At 31.6% G+C, this 21,757-nt stretch overlaps 1 protein-coding gene across 3 annotated transcripts in view; it reads left to right on the top strand.

Moving 5' to 3' along the window:
* LOC115879650 (alpha-tocopherol transfer protein-like) overlaps positions 1-21,757 on the top strand; it is a 60,828-nt gene that overhangs the window by 13,335 nt on the left and 25,736 nt on the right. Inside the window, exon 1 of one of the 3 annotated variants that reach the window (XM_030896551.1) lies at positions 9,278-9,647. The exons of the other annotated variants lie outside the window; for them this stretch is intronic. Within the exon in view, the coding sequence (XP_030752411.1) occupies positions 9,605-9,647 (43 nt within the window). The 5' untranslated portion in view covers positions 9,278-9,604. Of the gene's footprint in view, positions 1-9,277; positions 9,648-21,757 lie in introns of those variants that run through there. 3 annotated transcript variants of the gene reach the window in all.

Here is a 21,757-nt window from a genome sequence, read left to right as displayed (position 1 = left end):
GTGATTACAGTGATATACCTATAATTTATATGGTTTTGTAACAAATTGCTCGCTATTCTATGGCAAATGCTGAAGCTCTGCAAACTTTAATCAAGCCTTAGTCAAAGCAGATGTGATTGGAATTTTGGATGTGGCTTAACACGACAGGATAGGGATAAGCCTTAGGCAGATTTCTGAAATAAAATATATATTTCCTTCGGCCACACACCCGCTTTACCCGACCCCTGAGAGCAACCCAAACAGTACAGCGTAATAGACTCTTAAAATACCATACCATAACCGATGGTATACAGATGCTTTCAAAACCAAAGCAGGAACAGGCACAGGTTGGGCTGAAACTTAAATACTCCGAATCAATGGTCACTTAGCCCAGCATCCTTCAGATAGAAATCTACGATATGGAAAGATGCGTACAACTTAACTTAGATAGGAACTATCGGAAACAAGAAATAACCATCTTATCCGATAGTCAAGCAGCCTTAAGAACGGCTAACTCTTCTTCTTAAGGTGCCGTGCAGATTCCTGCGTAGGCGTTCATCTTTTTCTTCTCATCAAATGGTTCTATTAACTGCAGTGACTTGGAGTGCTTGGAAGTCCTGTATGCCTGTCCAATGACGAATATTTCTCAGCCAGGATAGCTTCCTTCGGCCTATCCCCCATTTGCCCCCCTCTATTTTACCCTGGAGAATCAGACGCTGAAAGTGATAGCGTTCTCCACGTATTATCCCAAATAGGCTATTTTCCTTTTCTTGATGATTTCGAAGAGTTCACGTTCTTCCAGACCAGCTCTTCTGAGAATGTCTTTATGCCTCACACGGTCGACCCAGGGCACTCTTAGCATTCGTCGTAGGGGCCACATTTCGAAGGCTTCAATTCGGTTTATTGTTGCTACCTCAGTGTCCATGCTTCCACACCATATAACTTTTTTTTTAGAATGAATTTAGAATGAGGCCGAAGAAGTAGAAACCAACTAAAAGTGGAACTCAAGAACCTGGAAGATTCCATCCATAACCTTGGAATGTGAATCATAAAAAAACATCCACACTATAATCATATTAATATTTTTCCAAAATTCGAAAAAAAGTAACATCTATAGTTTATGAAATTTTTACGTACCTACTTAAATATCACAAAAAGGAAATGATTATATCAAAAACACTTAAATAAATGAGAAGTTTATAGTAAAAGGTTTTTAATTGTTTTTGCGTTTTTAAATTGATGGAATATTTTGGCAACATTTATTTTAAGTATATTTTTTCCTTAATTTTTCTGAAACATGTGATCGATAATTTATATCGATAAATTTTGACAAGGTCAAGGTTAAAGATTCTCTAGAGTATCTACTTTCCCTACCTTTTTATATAGTGATTTGCGTTTTAAGAAAACATTTATATTTAGTTATAGAACACATCTTTAGTTTTCTTGTACTCTTTAAAATTATTATTAAAGCAAACTATTGGTTTCATAATCCAGTAATTTTGGCAGATTAAGTACATGATCAACATAATCAATTTCAGCTTATTCAACCATTTCCAATTGTGGTGTAGCCTCCCTTACATATTGAGATTATAAATTGTAAATTACATGGGAGGGGGGAAGTTAATAACCGCGACTTCTTAGCTCTATTGTGTTCTCCTTTCATGAGTTATAACTCATCATATAATCCAATAAAATTGTCATTTCAAAAAAAAAAAAAATTACGGGCAAGCTGATTTTTTTTTTTGAAAGAGTTTGTCAGCGACTGGCTTCTGAGTGTAAAATAAACAAAATGGGAAATTTTCCCCTTGCGGTTTTTGGGCAATAGGGGTGTTTTTTTTTTAAACTGTACTACAACAAAATAATTAGACGCAAATTGTACATAAGAACATTCTCTATAAGTTCACCTAATGATTTTTTTTATAAGTTTATTATTTCCGGACTTAGCGGCCGTTTCATGAGCCCTTTGAGGTAGTTTTCAAAAAGTTTGTTTTACAGCCAATTGACACGTATGAATAATCATAATAAATGGACAAGCAACTTTTCCTCATGATTTGTTTTGTAGCTTCATTATTTTTGGAGATAGCGTCCAGTTCATGAACAAATTGGGGTAGTTTAATGAGTTTTGTTTAGTTCTACAAATTTACCTTTATTGAACTTATGTATTTATTTCCCCAAAACGAAACATGGAATTCATGTTTCACAATCCATTTTCCAATAGTACTTGTGAATTTCCTGAAAAAAAAGACATTTAAAGCTACCACCACTTGTTCATGATCTGGGCGCTATCTCCATAAATAGTCAAGTTAAAAAAAAAGTTCATAAGGCAAAGGTATATATACTCTTATTTTGAACGAGTTTCCTAGGGTGAATTTGCTGAAAAAAGAGCAACATTGAAAACTACCCTAATTTGATCATGAACTGGACGCTATCTCCAAAAATAATTAAGCTACAAAAAAAAATTTATGAGGAAAAGTTGTTTGTCCACTTATTATAAACAACTTTCATACGGGTCAATTTGCTGTAAAACAAACTTTTTGAAAACCACCCCAAAGAACTCATGAAACGGCCGCTAAGTCCGGAAATAATAAAGTTATAAAAAAAATTAGGCGAACTTATAGAGAATGTTCTTATGTACAATTTGCTTCTAATTATTTTGTTGTAGTACAGTTTAAAAAAAAACACCTATTGCTTAAAAATCGCAAGGGAAAAATTTCCGATTTTGTTAATTTTACACTCAGAAGACAGTCGCTGACAAACTCTGAAAAAATCAGCTTGCCCGTATTTATTTTTCACTCTCTATACGGCGATACAATTTTACTGGATTAATATTAATACAGTCTCAGGGCTTTGACAGAAGCCAGTAATTGAGACGCTTTACAGAGGTTAATTCTTGCCAGGTGTAATACACAAAACGTGTTTAAAATTATGGTTACTAAAATTATACTGCAAAAAATGCAGTCTCGTGTTTTCGATCAAAGTGCAACATGCTAAATTGGATTCTAAGTACAATATGTGGTTAACAAAGAACCACAAGTCTAATGATTCACGCATGTTAAAACAACCAACATGATGTTAGTTATTCTATGACTGATGTTCGAAACAAAAACATATTTAAGTTGGCTCATATGTTTTCCATCTATTTTTGTACATATTTAGTCAGAGTTCAGGGGTCTAGATTCTAATCATTAAGGTTCCATAAAATATACAGTGCGTGTTATAAAATTCACAACAAATGGGAAATCGCTTATACCATGTATTATATGCCGAGTAGTAGAGAAGTATTTTAGGTATTACTTCTGAGAGATTAACTAAATTTCAAGATAGTTATGACAATTTTTATTGACAGATTAAATACATTTTTAATTATATTTTTCTGGAATTAGTTATTTTGTCAAACTATTAACTGACCCGTATCAGTCTCAATAATCTTGTGTATATGGATAATAATATTTTTTTCTATATTCTCCTTGATTATTCTATGTTTTTTTACTTGAAATAGAGTTTTACAAGAGTTTTATCATACACTGGACTACGGGTTATACATTTTGGTATTCCCAGTACATTATACACAGTTTGGATACTTAATTATAAATATATTTTGCAAATATTCGTTTTATAAAAAAGTACTAAAACAACGAAATTTGGTATATTAGTATACCAGATAAGTTAGTATTGATTGACGTATTCAATTGTTTTTGGTCACTTCCTGTTTCACCGGAAATGACTACAACTTTTGATTTTTAAATGGCAACCTCGCTATTTTTTACTCTATTTGATAGAAAATGTCACTCTGAATAGAATGAACTGTTGACATTTTCCCTTTAAAAAATCGTATTTTAAATTTCAATCTAGAGTGCCATGGCTGTGTTAAAAACACTAATTTTTAATTAAAAAACCTTGGAAAAATAGTTTTGATCGTCTAATGTATTTTGTCCTGGCCGGTTAAAAGATGCCCAAATCGTATTTTTAATCATATCTCAATTTTTTCAAATAGAACGAGGGTGGCTTATTAGGGTATTTGGAAAAAGCATTTTTTTACGAATAATTTGGTAGCACACACTTGGTATTTCGAGACAAGTGTCGTTATGAACCTCATGTTAAAATTTCAAATAAACCATATGCTAAAATGTCAAAAGTTGACATATGAAATGTCATTCTGTTCAGAGTGTCATTTTCTATCGAATAAAGTAGAAATATACCGAGGGTGCCATTTAAAAATCAAAAGTTTTAGTCATTTCCGGTGAAACAGGAAGTGACGAAAAACAATTGAGGGACTTAGAATAAAAGGGATACAAGTGACTTTTTGTTCTAAATGGGCTTAAGTACAGATTTAGACACTTTAGATACCAACTAAACCAACAAATTTCCTTTTATACCAAATTCATTTGGTATAAAAGGAAATTAAGTAAATTCTACACTTTACTTATTGCCACTGTAGAATTTACTTAATTCCATTTTATACCAAGTAAATTGGTACCTAAATTATCTAAATCTGCATTTAGAAAAAAGTCACTTGTACCCCTTTTATTCTAAGCGCCTCAATTGAATACGTCAATCAATCCTATTTTATGTTATATACTAACATACCAAATCTCGTTTTTTTATCAGAAAAAATAAAAAAGTTATAGAGGTGAGCCACTTTTGAGGTGCACCCAGTATATCTGCACAGGATTTTTATTGATAAATACCGGTAAAAGTAAGGATTTATTAATGGAATATTTTCTTCTGCAAACCGTGCAAAAAAGGACAAGGTTTTCATACCGTTTCGGTAGGTTTTCATTCGCAAGACTCGTCGCGCCAATAAACTAGATATGTTTACCTTGTAGATTGTAATAATAACCAAATATTTATTTATATGGCGATGCATTCGACCCACTGACAAGGTTTCGTTTTAATCGCTTGTTTAAAAATAAATTTAAATAAATAAAGGTCGTTATACCGGTCATTAATTTTTTTTTAATTTTTTTAGTTAAGATTTTAGAATTTTTTAAAAATGATTGATGAGATTTTAAAATCTTTTTACTATAGGCTTGATGCATTTCAGTTGATTTCAAAAAATTCCGACCGCAGCGCTCTCTACGGCAGAAATCAGAAATTTTTGCTATATAGGGTGCTACAAATTCGAGGTACGAGCAGTGGTATCTCAGTAACCGTAATAGATACGAACATGGTTAAATGGGGGATGATGCCATTGGCGCCAAGATGCCATCAAAAAAGTTTTAAAAATTTCAAAGATTGCTGAGTTATTTGGAAAAAAACGGATTTTTTTGAAAATTCCACACCTGTAATTTTTAACCAATCAAAACCTGTTTTTTGACAAATCACCATGGCAACGGATAAATTTTAGTGAAAATTCCACACCTGTAATTTTTAACCAATCAACACGTGTTTTTTTGACAGATCACCATGGCAACGGATAAATTTTAGTGAGAATTTGTTCCTTGTGGGCACCCAACAGCGAATTATACTGGAAATTTTTTGACGTTTATAATGACAGAATGTATTTTTGAGAGTCTGGTTTTTATTTGTTTACATGATAATTTTGATACATTTCAATTACAAAGCTGAGATCAAAGAATATACCTAGCTAGAAAAAGAATGGACTCTGCCATACTGAAAAATGGTCCTACAGAAGTGGCGCCATCTATTGAGTAGGGCTTGTTTTAAATGGATCGAAGCGCGGGCTTTTTAAATGATCGTATTTACTAAATAATTTTACTCTAAAATAATTAAATTTGATTATTAAATATTATTTTTTACACAAATTCAACAATACTAATAACAAGTATCGTTGTGATGTGTAAAAAATAAGATTTAACAGTACAATATATACAATTATTAAATAAAATTAAAGCCAAACATGTGAAATATTATTTGAAGTTCTTATTTATAAGTCAAATATTTAAACATCTTTATTATAATAAAACAAGACCGACGTAATACGCCCAAAGTTTTGTAAATGGAGTAAGTATAAATAGGTACTTAAATGATGGCAAAAATAAAAGACTTACATTATATTTTTAGGGCCAGAAACAAAAGGAATTGTCTAATTAAAACACATATAACAAATTCATAGAACAAATTATAGTCAGAGTTTGAAAAACGTTTTGATAATAATTTATTTGATAATATTATGATTGGCGCTATGACAACGACAATATTTTTTGAGAATTTGACAATAATATGACAATGGCCGTTGGAAACTATGGAAACTACAAAAAAATTCTGATTTACCGCCATCTGGCAATAACTAGTAGCAACTTCTTAACCTAAAAATTAATTGCACTACCACCTAGTGGCTAGGGCTGGAACTATTTAATTTGAGATTTCCGTGGAAACGGTGGAACCGCTTTTGCTATTTCACTTTCCCGCCCCTGGCTGAGATGTTTTCTATATTCTTTGGACACCTCCTTTCTTCTTAATGGCGAAAATGTAGGACTTGGAATGGACTGAATTAAATGTCTATGTCTAATGAAATATAATATATAATATTTAGACACTATTTTATTCACCTTTTTTCCATTTAGCACTTTGAATTTTGAGTTTTATTATTATGCTTGGCTGTGGAGTTCCATAAAACTTTGATAACACTCTCCATGTAGTCTTCAGAGTTTTTTTTTCGCATGTTGAACACATAGTCTTCAAGAATAAGCGCCAGTTCTTCAACAGATACATCCGCTCTGTCGAAATCATACGATTTTTCTGCGCAAAAGTTTGTAAACTGCTTCCATACGCTTGACTTCGACTTCCTAGTATTCACGGGTATCAACTGATTAATCTCCTGGCGAATATTTTCTTTGCTTTCTTGACCGAAGCGAAACATTTTTTTTAAGTAGTGCCGCTTGACAGCTTCAAAACTGAGATAGTTTTCATAGTTTTTAGCTTTGGGTGTCACTTAGTTACCATAGTAACTAAATAATGAAGTCGACCGAAAATCGAAAAATACATTTTAATTATTTGTAGGTTGATTATTTGATTTTCAAACACAATTTGGTGTGGAATTTTCTTCGTCTTCGGTGTGGAAATTATCCCTCGTCTTCGACTCGGGGTAATTTTCAAAATATTCATAAGCTCGAAAAAATTTCCGGAAATAATTTGACCTCTAGTGGTATTACTAGTGAAAATTTTTTCCTTGTGGGCACCCAACAGCGAATTATACTGAAAATTTATTGACGTTTATAATGACAGAATCGACAGAATATCTTTTTGAGAGTCTGGTTTTTATTTGTTTACATGATAATTTTGATACATTTCAATTACAAAGCTGAGATGAAAGTTTGTAAACTGCTTCCATACGCTTGACTTCAATTTTCTAGTATTTGCGGGTGTCAATTGCTTAATCACCTGGCGAATATTTTCTTTGCTTTCATGAACGAAGCAAAATATTTTTTTTAAGCCGTTCCGCTTGACAGCTTCAAAACTGAAATAGTTTTTAGGTTTGGGCAAGGTTTGGGTGTCACTTAATTGTTATAGTAACTAAATAATCAATTCGACCAAAAATCACACCAAAAATCGATAAATACATTTTAATTATTTGATTTTCAAACACAATTTGGTGTGGAATTTTCTTACGGAATACCACACGAGGTCAAATTAAATCCGGACATTTTTTCTAGCTCTTGAATATTTTTAGAAAATTATCCCTCGTCTTCGACTCGGGATAATTTTCAAAATATTCATGTGCTCGAAAAAATTTCCGGAAATAATTTGACCTCTAGTGGTACTACTATTGAAAATCAATTTTATTTTTTCCTGTCGTTACTTTTTAGAAAATCAAAAAACTAATTGCACATTCTCATAGCCACTTTATTAGGGCTATCAGACAGTATTTTTAGATTTTCAAATTAGCTTATAATTTGTGAAATACAGAGGCCAACTTATTCACTGAAAAGACTCGTATTGGATATGGTGGTATCAAAAATTCCAAAAGATCAGACAGAGAAGTAACTCATTCTTTCTATTATAGCATCGCCCAAAATCATACAATTATCAAGCTTAACCTACTTATATTACAGTAAATTATCACTTTGACGTAAACAAATTAATGAACTCTCATCAACACATAACAAAATAAAAATGAGATTACCCTTAACACTGATTGTATGTCCTTGTTTTTAACAAAGAATGTTTTTACTGTTTAACCATAAATTTAATCAAGTCCGCGTTATGCGCGTTTTTGAACATTTTTCAGTTTAGAAGCTTCCTCAGTATAGGACCCGGGAGCGAATAGGGGTGCTGGGTGGGGTAAAACATCTTTCGGAGGAATAACAATTCTTGTAGAATAGATAATATAGGTTCTTGTAAACTATAAGTACCTCGGAATGTTGCACTTATTCTTGTTTTTTTATTAAAGCTTTACGTAAATAGGGCCGATTCAAAACAAAAAATTATTGGATCATGCAGTTTTCTTTTATATTTTAATAATTAACTGTGATTTTGCAAAACTATTAAATTGGTTAACATTTGGGTTGCTTTGGTTAGCTTTCCTTTGTGGAGGGTGTTATGGTGAGGTTTTTATATTTTAATAATTAACTGTGATTTTGTAAAAATATTATTAGATTGTTAGATTTATTATTAGCATTTTAGACACTTTTGAATGATTTCAAAGATAATTTTTTATGTATTTATGCTTACAAAAACGGAAAATGAAAATCAAGCATTTCCGCAGGAAAGTTTTTATTTTCTTGAGTTTGTAAACGTTCTTAAAGGCAAAAATAGATTTATTTTTTATATAACTGATTTCAGTTATTCTAAAGTCTATTAAATTTCCTCAGAAAATGGATACAGTTTATTTCCGCAGGAAAATTTTTATTTTCCTCAATTCGTGAATGCTTCTAAAAGGCAAAAATATATTTATTTTTTATATAACTGATTTCAGCTATTATAAAGTCTAATAAATTTTCTTCGAAAATGAAAACAGCTTATTTCCGCAGGAAAATTTTTGTGTTTATATGTTCAGAAAAATGTTAAAAATAAAGCGCAAAATGTATTTTTTTATAGCAGATTTCAGTTATTCTAACGTGCGAAATTTGGAAATTACGCATTTCCGCAGGAAAATTTGTGTTTTCCATGGTTCGCAGTAGCTTTTTAAAGACAAAATTTTCTTTTTATAACTGATTTCAGCTAAACGAAAGTTTACCCGTCAGTTCTATATCCACGGAATATTAGATACCCTGTATACATAAATATCGTACTTATTATAGCCTAAAAAACGGATCATTTATTTAAAAACATAACGGAAAGTAAGATAAGAAAAATGTGATAGCGCAGGAACCTATTTACTTGTATTTATATATACATACAAGTAAATATCATATATGTAAATACAGTTGTTCATCGCCTACTACAGTGAGATATATATTTTAAACTGTCTTCCAAAGGCTTAATGAGCTATCTATTATAGCAATTTTGTTGGCTTTTAATTGGTGCGACTATCATAATAATTCTGTTAACACACACTTAGTAAACAAATAAGTACCGACTGTAACATATATATTTAATAATAATTACGGGTTTGATTTTAATATTATCGGGTCTAGAGTTTGATCGGTTGTGTGGTGCAGAGATACTCTTAAATTTTCGTGGCGTGTTGAAGAGGAATACTTAATTCTATATTGTTTTGATCATGTCTACAGCTGTTATAAAGATGGTGCCGGCTACAGAGGCTTGTAAGTAATGTTATTAATTTGTTTTGTTTTTTAAATATTAGTTAATATTAGATAGCTGTTATGGATTAATATGGGAAATCTGCCCCGCGGCTTTTTTAACTCGCACTCAAGGGATCGATTTGGTGTCGAATCAAAATAATTCACCTAAATTATCTCTTTAATTCAAACGGTTTTCGAGATTTACAAAAAAACTGTTTTTCAATTTTATTTTTATTTTTATAGAAACATTCAAAATTAATTAATGATGATTTTTTTCTAATTCTTAGAAGTCTGAGACATGAAAAAATAATATGATCATGATTCTTAAACGAAAGGCCGATTTTTAGCGGGTGAAAGAAAATTAAAATCTTCATTTTTTTAACCTTTGAAGGGTGAAGTATGTCACTCACGAAAAATCATCAGAAAATGTCTTTTATACTTCTTTACACTCAGGAATTTTTTAGAATTTTTTGGTGCAATATGAAAAAAATTACAAACTCATTTTTTTTCTAAAATCTTCTGTTTTAACTAACTTATATTTTTGTTTAGTTTAAAACAGTGCGTTAGAAAATATTTTTCATTAAAAATACATCCTTGCCAGAAATAAACCATAAAGATTATTATAAAAAAATGAGTCCGAGAAGATTTTATATATGTGTTCATAACAAATATAACAACTAATACATTTATATAGCAATATTATACTAAATAATAAAATAACATATTTAGACTTCAATAATTATTGCTAATAAACATTATAGAAATTTCGAAAAAACTTCAGAAGTAGGTAAGAACAAATCTATGGTTTTTAATTATTATTATCGAGTCCCGAAAGTACCGAAAGAACCGGCAATTAATAATTTCGAATTCCGTTTCTTTGATGTCTCGAAAGAACCCGGTACTTTCGGTACCGGGATTTCCCGGTTCTGAACCCTAGTTGAAACCATTTAATTCGTCGACAGGGACTCTTCAGGCGAATTGTGTACATTTTGGGGGGTAGCTTTAAGGTAAAAAATTGTAACCCCGCTTTGGCTGAAAAAATGACCCCAAATGGCCCAAAAAATCAGTTTTTCGCAAATATCTACCAAAATATGCAGTTTACAAAATTCTTCTTGGAATAAAAAATTAATGAAATGCTTTTGTAATTGCCCACAAAAAAGGTTTTTATCATTTTTTAGGTAGAATTAGTAGTTTTCGAGATATTCCGGGCCTCGAAGATCTCTGAATTTTCTCTCCAAGTCTTAACGCTCCGGATGATTGGTAGGACAAATTGTTTAATAACTTGTCTTAAATTTAATATTTTTTGATGATTCGAAGTTCATTTAAAAAGTAGAATCAACAGCTATCACATTTTGAAACAAGTTTGAATTTTGTCATATTTTATGTTAATAAAAAAACCAGGCAAACATTCCTTGATCCAAAAATTTTCAGATTTTTACAAACTTATTCTTATTTTAAAGAAAAACCTCTAAAGAGAGGTAAGGGGACAAAAAACTCACAATCTTTTAAGATGTTTATTTAACTATTTTTTTTACTATTTTAAAGTAAAACCTCTGAAGAGGGGTAAGGGGAAAAAAACTCACAATCTTTTAAGATGTTTATTTAACTATTTTTTTTACTATTTTAAAGTAAATCCTCTGAAGAGGGGTAAGGGGACAAAAAACTCACAATCTTTTAAGATGTTTATTTAAATTTAATTTGCTTCAAAAAAGCAGGGGGGGGGGCGACATAAAGACAGAAAGCTAAAATAATTACAATCAATAGTCATATAGAGGTCAAAAATATAAAATACAATCACAAAACAAATTAAAATTAAAAGGTTAATTTTTTTTTAAAAAAGCTTAAAAAGTTATTTCTATCACTTCTCTCCTCGCCACATCTTTAACCTTTATTTTCGAGAAAATTTAGTCCAAACATAAGGAATATTTTGTTGATGTTTGACCACCAAAATCTTAAAAATAAAGAAATTGTCTAAAAATGTGCTACAATACGGATATAGTATAATCCTTTATCTTTAATTTCCTTCTTCATTTGTGTAAAAATACCTAGCCAGTTTTACATAAAACGTTAAAGGCCGAACGCTTATTTTGATACTTTTTCGGACTAGTGAAATGGACTCTTTAATTATATTATACACCATTATACGATAAAAATATGTAAATATACGTATTCAAAATCTCTAAAATATTACTTGTGATACCTATATTTAAAATAATTATTAACTTATTTAAAACAAAATACAAAAAAAATGTAAATTGATTAGTTCAAAGTTAGACAATTTTAAAATTTAACGTTTACTGTAATAAATTGCTTCCTAGTCATGCTTTTATTTAATGCCATTATTAATATAATTACGATATTTATCTCACTAAATGTTACTATTTTTACTAAAAGTATTAAAAAAATAATTGCAATTAATTTTAATAGACAACAAGGATTTAAATAAATAAATTAAAAAATGTTGAATTTTGAAAAACAATGATAAAATTTACCAATAAGTAAAAAATGGGAAATATTGGTTATAAAATTTACTGACATAGATTTTCTAACATATCACGAGATACGATCAAAGTACTTTTATATTCTTAAGCAAAGCGATTGATAAAAAATCTTAAAATATTGATTCTTCTTCATATTTTTGACAAAAATAAATATGAAGTATAGAGATAGTCTAAGTACTTGAAGATTAAAAAGAATTTTTGTAACAAAAAAAAATATTTTTATGAAATTCTATTTTCCCTAGTACTTCATCTACGTGGTCTGTATTTTAACGTATGCGACAGAGATAAATATAAATGATGCTAAAAAGAAAAAAGGTTTGCTAAATAAAAAAAAAACATATAAGACCTTATAGGTGCAATGGTACAAAATTCAAAATAGGTTTAATTATTCAAAGCACATTTTATTTGGCCTCAATGTAAAGTCTAGGTTATCTGGATTGCAAAATCACTAATTTTATTGAAGAATTATCACTAAAAAACGTTTTAGAATTATAATGAGGGTTTATTATTATTTTGTAATATTATTTAACTGTAATTAACTCTATTTATTTTTACTTATTCGTTTTTGAAATTTAGCACCTAATTAAAATTCAATATTTTTTTAATAATTTGATCATTTCTTTTAATTGTGGCGATAAATTTATCTAGACTCACTTTTTTATAACAACTAAGTATTATGATTGGGCTATTAATTCTAGTAATTAGACAAAAACGTAATGAATTTGATGTAAACAAAAAGTAACACGAGATTTACGACAATATATGTAATATAATATACTGTGACATATTAATATACAGGGTGGCGCCTCTCATACGCCGCGGAAGCTCCAACGAGAACCGTAGTTTATATCGAAATGAAATTTTGGCAGCATATGTATAACAGTTTATAATCATCTGCTGATATTGCTAACATGGTTAGCGAAACGCGCGTCCAGTGTAAAAGTAAAAGTGTTTTGGTGTATTGTGGTAATTTAGTGTTTTTATTTTGCAGCATATGTAGGTTAACTGAAAGCCATTTTATAAAAATATATAGAATTAGACAGGGTGTCCCCAAAAAAAGTTACACATCAAAGTTGTGTTTTTTTCTAATGGAACACCCTATATATTAATTGATTTTCGGATTCTAGGAAAAAAATAAAATGCTTCTATTCCTGTTAACTGCATAAAATGGTTGTCTTTTCAAAAGATCTTTTTATTTTAAAAGGCATATGTGGAGTTCTACTTCGAAAAGCAGCTACAATCATTTCTCTCATATTGTCGACAATAGTTGGTCGAGTTTTGTAAACGCTGTCTTTAACTTTAACATATCCTCATAAAAAATCCAGACTAGATAAAATCAGGAGCATTTAAGTATTCTATTAATTGGTGAATGCACACTGCATTCACCAACTAATAAAATCATATCAATTCTCTCTGATGTAGGATAAGTTTGCATTTTCGGCAAATTTCTGAGAAATTTTGTTGTTTTTACTGACATAAAATGATAACTAGTTGTTAATGTTGGACTAATTAGACAGCTATGTTGAAGTAACATCAGACCTATCACAGCCACCTAGATTTTATCAAATAATAAAGATCTACTCAGATCAAATCATCTAAATGAAAAATATCAAGAAAAATCTTTATTTGAGGGCTGACAACATTAATAGTATTTTGAAGAGACATGGATTCTCCATTGAATATTGGAATAATATACTGGGTGTTCCATTTAAAATGAAAGAGTAACATGCTTTTAAATTTGACCAATGTTCAATATTAATTTTGTCTCACCCTGTATAACTTTTTGGATTAAGTTTTAATTTGATTTAAAGTACAATAGTTAATTTAACTACATATTATGCTATACCGGGTAAATTCCATTAAGTAGCTTTTATTGTAATTTAAAAATTGTTCTTTATTTCTAGAAAATATTAAATATGCCAAAAACCTTACATTTTAGTCATATACTTCTCTTATAAAACTCACCTTTATTTTTCACCCAGAATCCGAAAATCAATTAATATATAGGGTGTTCCATTACAAAAAATACAACTTTGATATGTAACTTTTTTTGGGGACACCCTGTAGAACTCTCTATATTTTTAAAAAGTGTTCAGAATGAACCTCCATATGCTCCGAAAATTTCATTTCGATATAAACTCCCGTTCTTGAAGCCTCCGCGGCGTATGAGAGGCGCCACCCTGTATATGCCCGGATTGTCTTTTCAAGAGGAAAAACTTTTTTATTCTTGACATTTTTTGAAAAAAAAATGTTAATTCTTTGATAGATTGTTATCGATAGGATTTTAATTAACGTCATATTTTTTGCTGTTTTAAAATGTTACAGAAGCACAAATAAATCTGTATTGCTCAGAAACGTTATTTTTAGTCTTTAATTCAACTACATAATTACTTACACGAGTAACAAGGATATTTTCATAAATTCAAAGATCAACAGTTATTATTATTATTTTTTTCATGTGGCTAATTTTGAAAACAACTGTTTTGTTACTAGTTATCTATTTTATGATTTTTGTGATTTATGTATTTATATTTTGTTGCAATTTTCTAATTGTTTTATTTACATATGTTTTAACACGTCCCTGTCATTACTAAAAACAATTACAGTACAAATAACTACCTAAATTATCTGTAATCTGTAAACAAATAATATTTTATAATTAAAAAGATTTTATTGAAAATAGTGGAAAATTGTCATAGGTATTTTTATTTTCGAAATTTAATACTTTTTTCATAGAATCCCAAATTAGCGAAATTCATAGTAATTATCCAAAATGTGTACAATAAAGAATGGGTTTTTAATATAGGAATATTTCAATTTTTACCTCATTTATATTCCATTAAGAGGAAACAACTAGCAACTACATAAAATGGTTAAATAAATAAACAAAAATTGATAGATTAAAAATAGTTGTTTTAACCTTGAATTAATAAGCAGTTAAATGTTAAAATTTTGTCTATTTTGAGTAAAAAAAATGGTATAATGAAGTAGAATATACAAAAAGGTATTATTATCGACATATACGCAAGATTGTTGAGCGTGATACGGGTCAGTTAATAGTTTGGCAAAATTATATACTCTAGAAAAATAACGCTAAATTTAATACCATTATTAAAAAAAAATGTGTGTGCACTATGTGCGCATATTTGATGTGAAGCTTCTTACTTAGTCCAGTCATCTTAGGGGTTCCACCTCAGAATTCGAGATAACCGGCTGTAAACTCGTAAAAACCTTTATTTTAACATCCTAAAACATGTCTCAAAATTTACATATGATAGCGTGTGCGCTACTTGTAGATAACTGAGGTCAAAGGTCAAAAAATCGATTTTTTGCGCATTTTTTGCAAATATCTCGTTCCCTTTCACATTTACGCTATTTGTATTTTTATAAATATTGTAGAGGACAAAATTCTCTACAATTTTTGTTTCAAAAGTTTTTTTGTACCTCAAACCGTTTCTGAGATAGAGGGCGGTGAGCGCGCAGTCTTTCATTATGTACGGTATCATTCAAGTTCAACCTGTAGTCTCGGTCAAAAACATGCCGTATAAAGTCAGCTAATTATTGAAAAGTATGTAATTATAAATAATTTACATTTTTTCATAAAAGATCGTATTGAATATAATAATTTTTTTCATAAATTAAATATATCTTCATTTAATAACACTTACCTCTTTGTACAATTAGAAAATTATTAACGTACTCTTATCTCATCGGGCGTACTCTATCTCATCGAGAAGAAATTTTCTTAAAAAAAGTTGGAAAAGGAAATGTAAAAAATGAAATATACTCTTCCAAAAGTTTTGATAAATATCCTCGTTTAAAAAAACACATTTTGTTTCTGCACGCAGTGAGTGGCTGTGACATAACACGGCTTCTGCGCTCTTCAAAAAAGAAAAAAAACTTTTGTAAGAACACTTGAAAAATTTCCGGATTTGGATCAACTTGCTGCAACATTTGAAGACGAAAACTGTCCGGTTCAAAGGTTATTTGAGAATGGAGTGCGAATTTTGTTAGCAATCTATAATACTCCAAAATCTGAGAACAGCATCGATCATCTTCGTTATACACAATAGATCAAATCAACCAAACTGAATAAACCTGTGCAATTATCAAACCTTCCATCTTACAGCAGCAGGTGCAGCAGCTCACCAACATTTCAATTGTGTTTACTACCAAGTTCAGACTTGGATAGGGCATGATTTAGAAAGAACCCCAGGGACTGGGGTTGGATAATGCGTTATGAATTTCTGGAACCTACCACTACTATTCTAAGTCCAGCTCCAAAAAATTAGCTAAACACAATATTCTGCGACTGTAAGAATGGTTGTGGTTCGCAATGCGGATGCAGGAAATCAGGGTTGCCCTGCTCTTTAGCTTGTGGCCAGTGTAATGGGCAAGCTTGTCTTGAAATTCCACAACAACCAGACGGCGATGATTAAGAAGAAGAAGAAAACTAAAAATAAGAACATGGAGTTCTTTTTATTTTTATTCAATTTTTTTAATTTCAACCATGAGAAATATATGAAATCGTATTTTTTACTAGACATATAAATTAAAAATGTATTTCTTGTCTTTTTATTTACTTAAAATGTAATTAGTATAAATCTAACTATAATTAAAATGTAATTAAAGTATTTCTGTTAATAATTTTCTAATTGTACAAAGAGGATATTTATCAAAACTTTTGGAAGAGTACCTATATTTCAGTTTTTACATTTCCTTTTCCAACTTTTTTTAAGAAAATTTCTTCTCGATGAGATAGAGTACGCCCGATGAGATAGAGTACGTTAATAATTTTCTAATTGTTCAAAGAGGTAAGTGTTAATGAAGATATACTTAATTTATGAAAAAAGTTATCCTACTCAATATGATCTTTTATGAAAAAATGTAAATTATTTATAATTTTATATTTTTCAATAATTAACGGACTTTATACGGCGTGTTTTTCACCGGGACTACAGGTTGAACTTGAATGATACCATACATAATGAAAGAATGAGCGCTCACCGCCCTCTATCTCAAAAACGGTTTGAGGTACAAAAAAAATTTTGAAACAAAAGTTGTAGAGAATTTTATCCTCTACAATATTTATAATGAATACAAATAGCGTAAATGTGAAAGAAAACGAGATATTTGCAAAAAATGCGCAGAAAATCGATTTTTTGACTTTTGACCTCAGTTATCTATAAGTCGCGCACACGTTATCATATGTAGGTTTTGAGACATACTTTAGGATGTTAAAGTAAAGGTTTATACGAGTTTACAGCTGGTTATCTTGAATTCCGAGATTCCTACCCTATTTCGACTAAGATGACTGGACTATAACAGCTATTAAATTAAAGGATGTGAAGGACATGTTTGAAAAAGTAACATAAAATACTGTTTTAATATAAATTTTAAATTTATTTCTGTAATATGTAGATTTTCTGTTCCCTGAATAGCCTGCAAATTTTGTGAAAAACCACCCAAAATTCACACTTTTATGCAAAATCCTAATAATGTTAATGCTTAAATTTATTTAAGAAGAGAAAAAATGATGAACCTAGCTTCGTATTTATAGTAGTTTACAGTAATATTGTTAAATTATACGAATATTCTCGTTTGAAATAAATATGACGATATCCTCCATTGAAAATGCGAGTTGCTTAGTTCTTATAATTCTAATTCTGAGCTAGCAAACGAGCTAAATGCTTTACCTAGACCGTTATTCAGAGTTAATTCAGTGGTAATTCTAACATCTAAGATTCTAACCACCAAACGAAAACTGGCGCCAATTCTTTTCGATGTTGAGGGAACATTGATCGTACCTAAGAATGCTGTAAAATACCTCGGAGTCTGGTTAGATAGTAAAACAACATTCTGTGAACATGTTACCCAAACAATCACTAAAGCGGAAAAAACTCTAGCTGCATTATCAAAACTATATAATGCCGAACATAGGGGGCCCTAGGTCATCAAAGCGTAGAATTCTTTTTCGTAATACATTCACAATTGTTATATGCAGCTCCGGTATGGTATAAAGCAATGGACAAAATAAAAACTAAGCGAAAGATAACAGCTCTGCAGCGCAAATTATGTATTAGAGTTTGTAGCGCTTACAGAACTGTATCTACTGAGGCAGTTGGTGTCATTGCGGGCATTCCTCCTATCAACTTATTAGCTTATGAACGAGCGGATAAATACAAGGGAGAGCTGAAACAAATAGCCAGGAAAACTGTGATGGAGAAATGGCAGGATCAGTGGGATAAAGGAAAGTACGGAAGATGGACCTGGAGACTTATACCCAACATCGAAAAATGGAAACATCGAAAAAATCTGTCTGGACACGGCTGCTTCCGAAAATATCTCTACAAGATGCGGCGAGCAAACTCTGAATCATGTTTATTTTGTGGTGAAATAGACGACGCTGAACATGTATTCTATTGTCCCAGATGGAAGGATGAGAGAAATCATTTTAAGAAGGAGAGTGGACTGGATTTCACCGAAACGAACTTGATGAGAAGCCTTGAGGGAGGTGAATTATTATGGGAAACAGTAAACAAATGTGTAAATAATATACTAAGTAAAAAAGAAGAGGAACAACGCCACATGGCGTAGGCAGCCCCCACGTCAAAATAATGCGTAAGCGGTTCCGGCGTGGTGTGCTTACTTGAACGAGGAGGGTTTTTTAGCCGGTAGGAATCCGGCACTACCCAGCTATGGGTGTCTTATGGAAGATTTTTTCCTTCCTCATCGAAAAAAAAGACCGATATTCACAACTTATCGATGAAAATATGCATGAAAATTTACTTCCTAGCATACAACCACAGAATACTAGTACCAAGGTACAGCATCAAGTTTATTATAATGCTTTTCTTAGTTTTAAATCAAATGTTTTTTGGTGTTTGCGGGATCCTTACTAATTTTTTCTCGCTAGCTGGTGTGTCAAGGCATGGTCAAGGTCATGTCGCGTTTTTTTACTTCCATCGCCCGTAAAGAAGTTTTACTTCAGAAAATTAAAATATTTGTGAAATACTTTTATCTCAGCTGTACAGGGTGGCTCGAATTCGACGCTCATCATTGGGATTTTGGAAACCGAAAAATATTCTGGTGATGGAATTTTCTGTACGAAACGTCGACAAATATCAAAGTCACTATATATAGTGTTTTAAAAGTGATGAAAGGATTTAATTAAATTGAAAAAAAAATCAGGTCCGTATTTATAAAAATTAAGTTGATGATGGTCGCCAGAAGCCGAAACGTCAGAGTTAGTAATATATTATTCAACAGAGTTATAGAGCAGCAAAAGTAGCCATGAAAATGTGATTTTCATTTTAAGTTACCTTAACAAATAAAGCCAGGAAACAATAGAAAACAAAATTGAAAATTCCGGTTTTTTTTCGAATATATTCGGAAGTATTCGGAATTTTGCCTCCATTTAACCGATCCTGTATCTCTTACGGTTTGCGAAATCCCAATAATGAGGGTCGAATTCGAGCCACCCGGTACAGTTTACTTTAATTAAGAAGTATAATCGGTTGTATAAGTTTTGTTGTAAATGCAATAATAAGAGTATATTGTTTGGTTTTGCAAATTTGTAGCTACTTTTTGTAGGCAACAATAACTTTGCGAAAATTCTTACTATATTTGAAACAGGACAACACTAAAAATCTATTATAAAAGTGCTAGACATGCAAGATTCTTGCAGCAAGACCATGTCCAAAACTGAGCCCTGCAAGACCAAAACTATGGAGTGTAGAAGTCAGGATAATCATCTCTTATAGGTATTTGAATAAGTCCCCTCTAAAAGGGGAAAATAAGGGTTCACTAAATAACCACAGTAGCGCTAATAAGCAATAAGGAATTGAACTGAACTTCGCAGTTATAAATAAAGTGAAGTTAGTCAAAAAAATTTTCTTTTTAAAAAAAAGTCTTTTTAATTATTTCCTGTTTTAAATTTTTTGGGCGCTTCTTTCCAATGTAGAACTTTTACTACAGCAGCGCCATCTGAAATGTTCTATGTTTGATGACCACTCCAATACACGAAGATAATTATCCTTACCTCTACCCTCCCCATTTAGATGAAAAGGAAATACTGCCAAGCAAGTCAAATATCTGGGAATAACCCTGGACAGGAAACTTCTCTTGAACAAACATATTAAGAACATTACCAGCAAAGCCACAAAGGCTCTCATGATATGCAGAAGACTGGCAGGAAATAAATGGGGTACTACAACCTAACATTTTGCGCTGGATGTATACCATAACAGTAAGACCCATGATTACCTATGAAACAGTTGCTTGGTACACAAAAGTAGCAAGGCCAAAATCTGTACAAAGTACAGAGACTGGCATGCATCTGCACCACAGGTGCCACGAGAATATGCCAAAAGCAGCAATGGAAGTCATCCTAGATCTAACACCACTAAGGCACATTGTCGTCGGTAGTTATGTCAATGCAACAATGATTAGAATGGTCATTGACGGAAACAGTACTGGGAGAATTTTCAGGTCAGGGGCTTGAAACACCATCAAAAAGAAAATTCCACTTCTCCAACTCTCACTGGATGACATACCAAGAATTTCCAACTTTGAGAAACACCTCACTGTAGTATTGAGCAAAAAAAAAGGATTGGAAGGGACAAACGTTTGCTCGGCATGTAAAAGACCATATACCATAACGTGGTATACTGATGCTTCCAAAACGAAAGCAGGGACAGGGATAGGAGTATTTAGGCCGAAAATTAAGTACTCCGAATCAATGGGCACTTATTTCAGGCAGAAATATAGGCTATCGAAAGATGCGTACAATTTATCTTAGATAGGAACTATCGAAAACAGGAAATAACCATCTTATCCGAGAGTCGAGCAGCACTAAATGTGATCAACTCAGTAATCATTAATTCGAAGTTTGTCAAAGAATGCCTAGACAAGCTAAACAAATTAGGTAAAGAAAATAAAGTCTTCCTACTCTGGGTGCCCGTTCACCAAGGGATAGAAGGCAATGAAAAAGCAAATGATCTAGCTAGAAAAGGAGCGAACACTCCACTAACTGAACCAGAACCGTTGTGCTTTCCAAATGGAAACCAACTAAAAGCGGAACTGAATAACCTGAAAGACTCCATCCGTAATCTGGAATGGGAGGCTTCTAGTGATCTAAGACACTCGAAAAAGTTCCTCAGAACTTACGACCGAGAAAAATCAAAGATTTTCCTTGATTTAAGTAAAAACAATCTTCGGATTGTCACGGGGTTTCAAACAGGACACTGTCTCCTTAACGAACACCTCAGTAGGCTGAAGCTGAGAAAAAACGGCGAATGCAGATTCTGTGGGGAAATGGGTAAACACAAGAACACCTTATCACTGAGTGCGCCGAGACGACGGACGACCGTTCGTGGCATGTCCGGCTTATGTCAAGGATGGAGAGCTGGCCTCTGTGGAGCCGTCTCAGATACTGACATTTGTTAAAGCCCTGAGACTGTATGATGAGTTACAACTCGTTATAACTAAAGACAGGGTTGCGTCTTGTCTCCGCTCCTGTTTAACCTGTACTAGGAGACTATATTTAGAGAGGCACTGGATCGAATCCAGTGCGGAATCAAGTTCAATGGAATCCCAATAAACAATATCAGATATGCTGATGATACGGTT

Source organism: Sitophilus oryzae, unplaced genomic scaffold, assembly GCF_002938485.1.
Source record: "Sitophilus oryzae breed Bouriz unplaced genomic scaffold, Soryzae_2.0 scaffold_1583_pilon_pilon, whole genome shotgun sequence".
Taxonomy (NCBI): Eukaryota; Metazoa; Arthropoda; class Insecta; order Coleoptera; family Curculionidae; genus Sitophilus; species Sitophilus oryzae.
The sequence above is the reverse complement of the archived record's forward strand: the minus strand, read 5'-3'. Positions and strand labels throughout refer to the sequence as shown.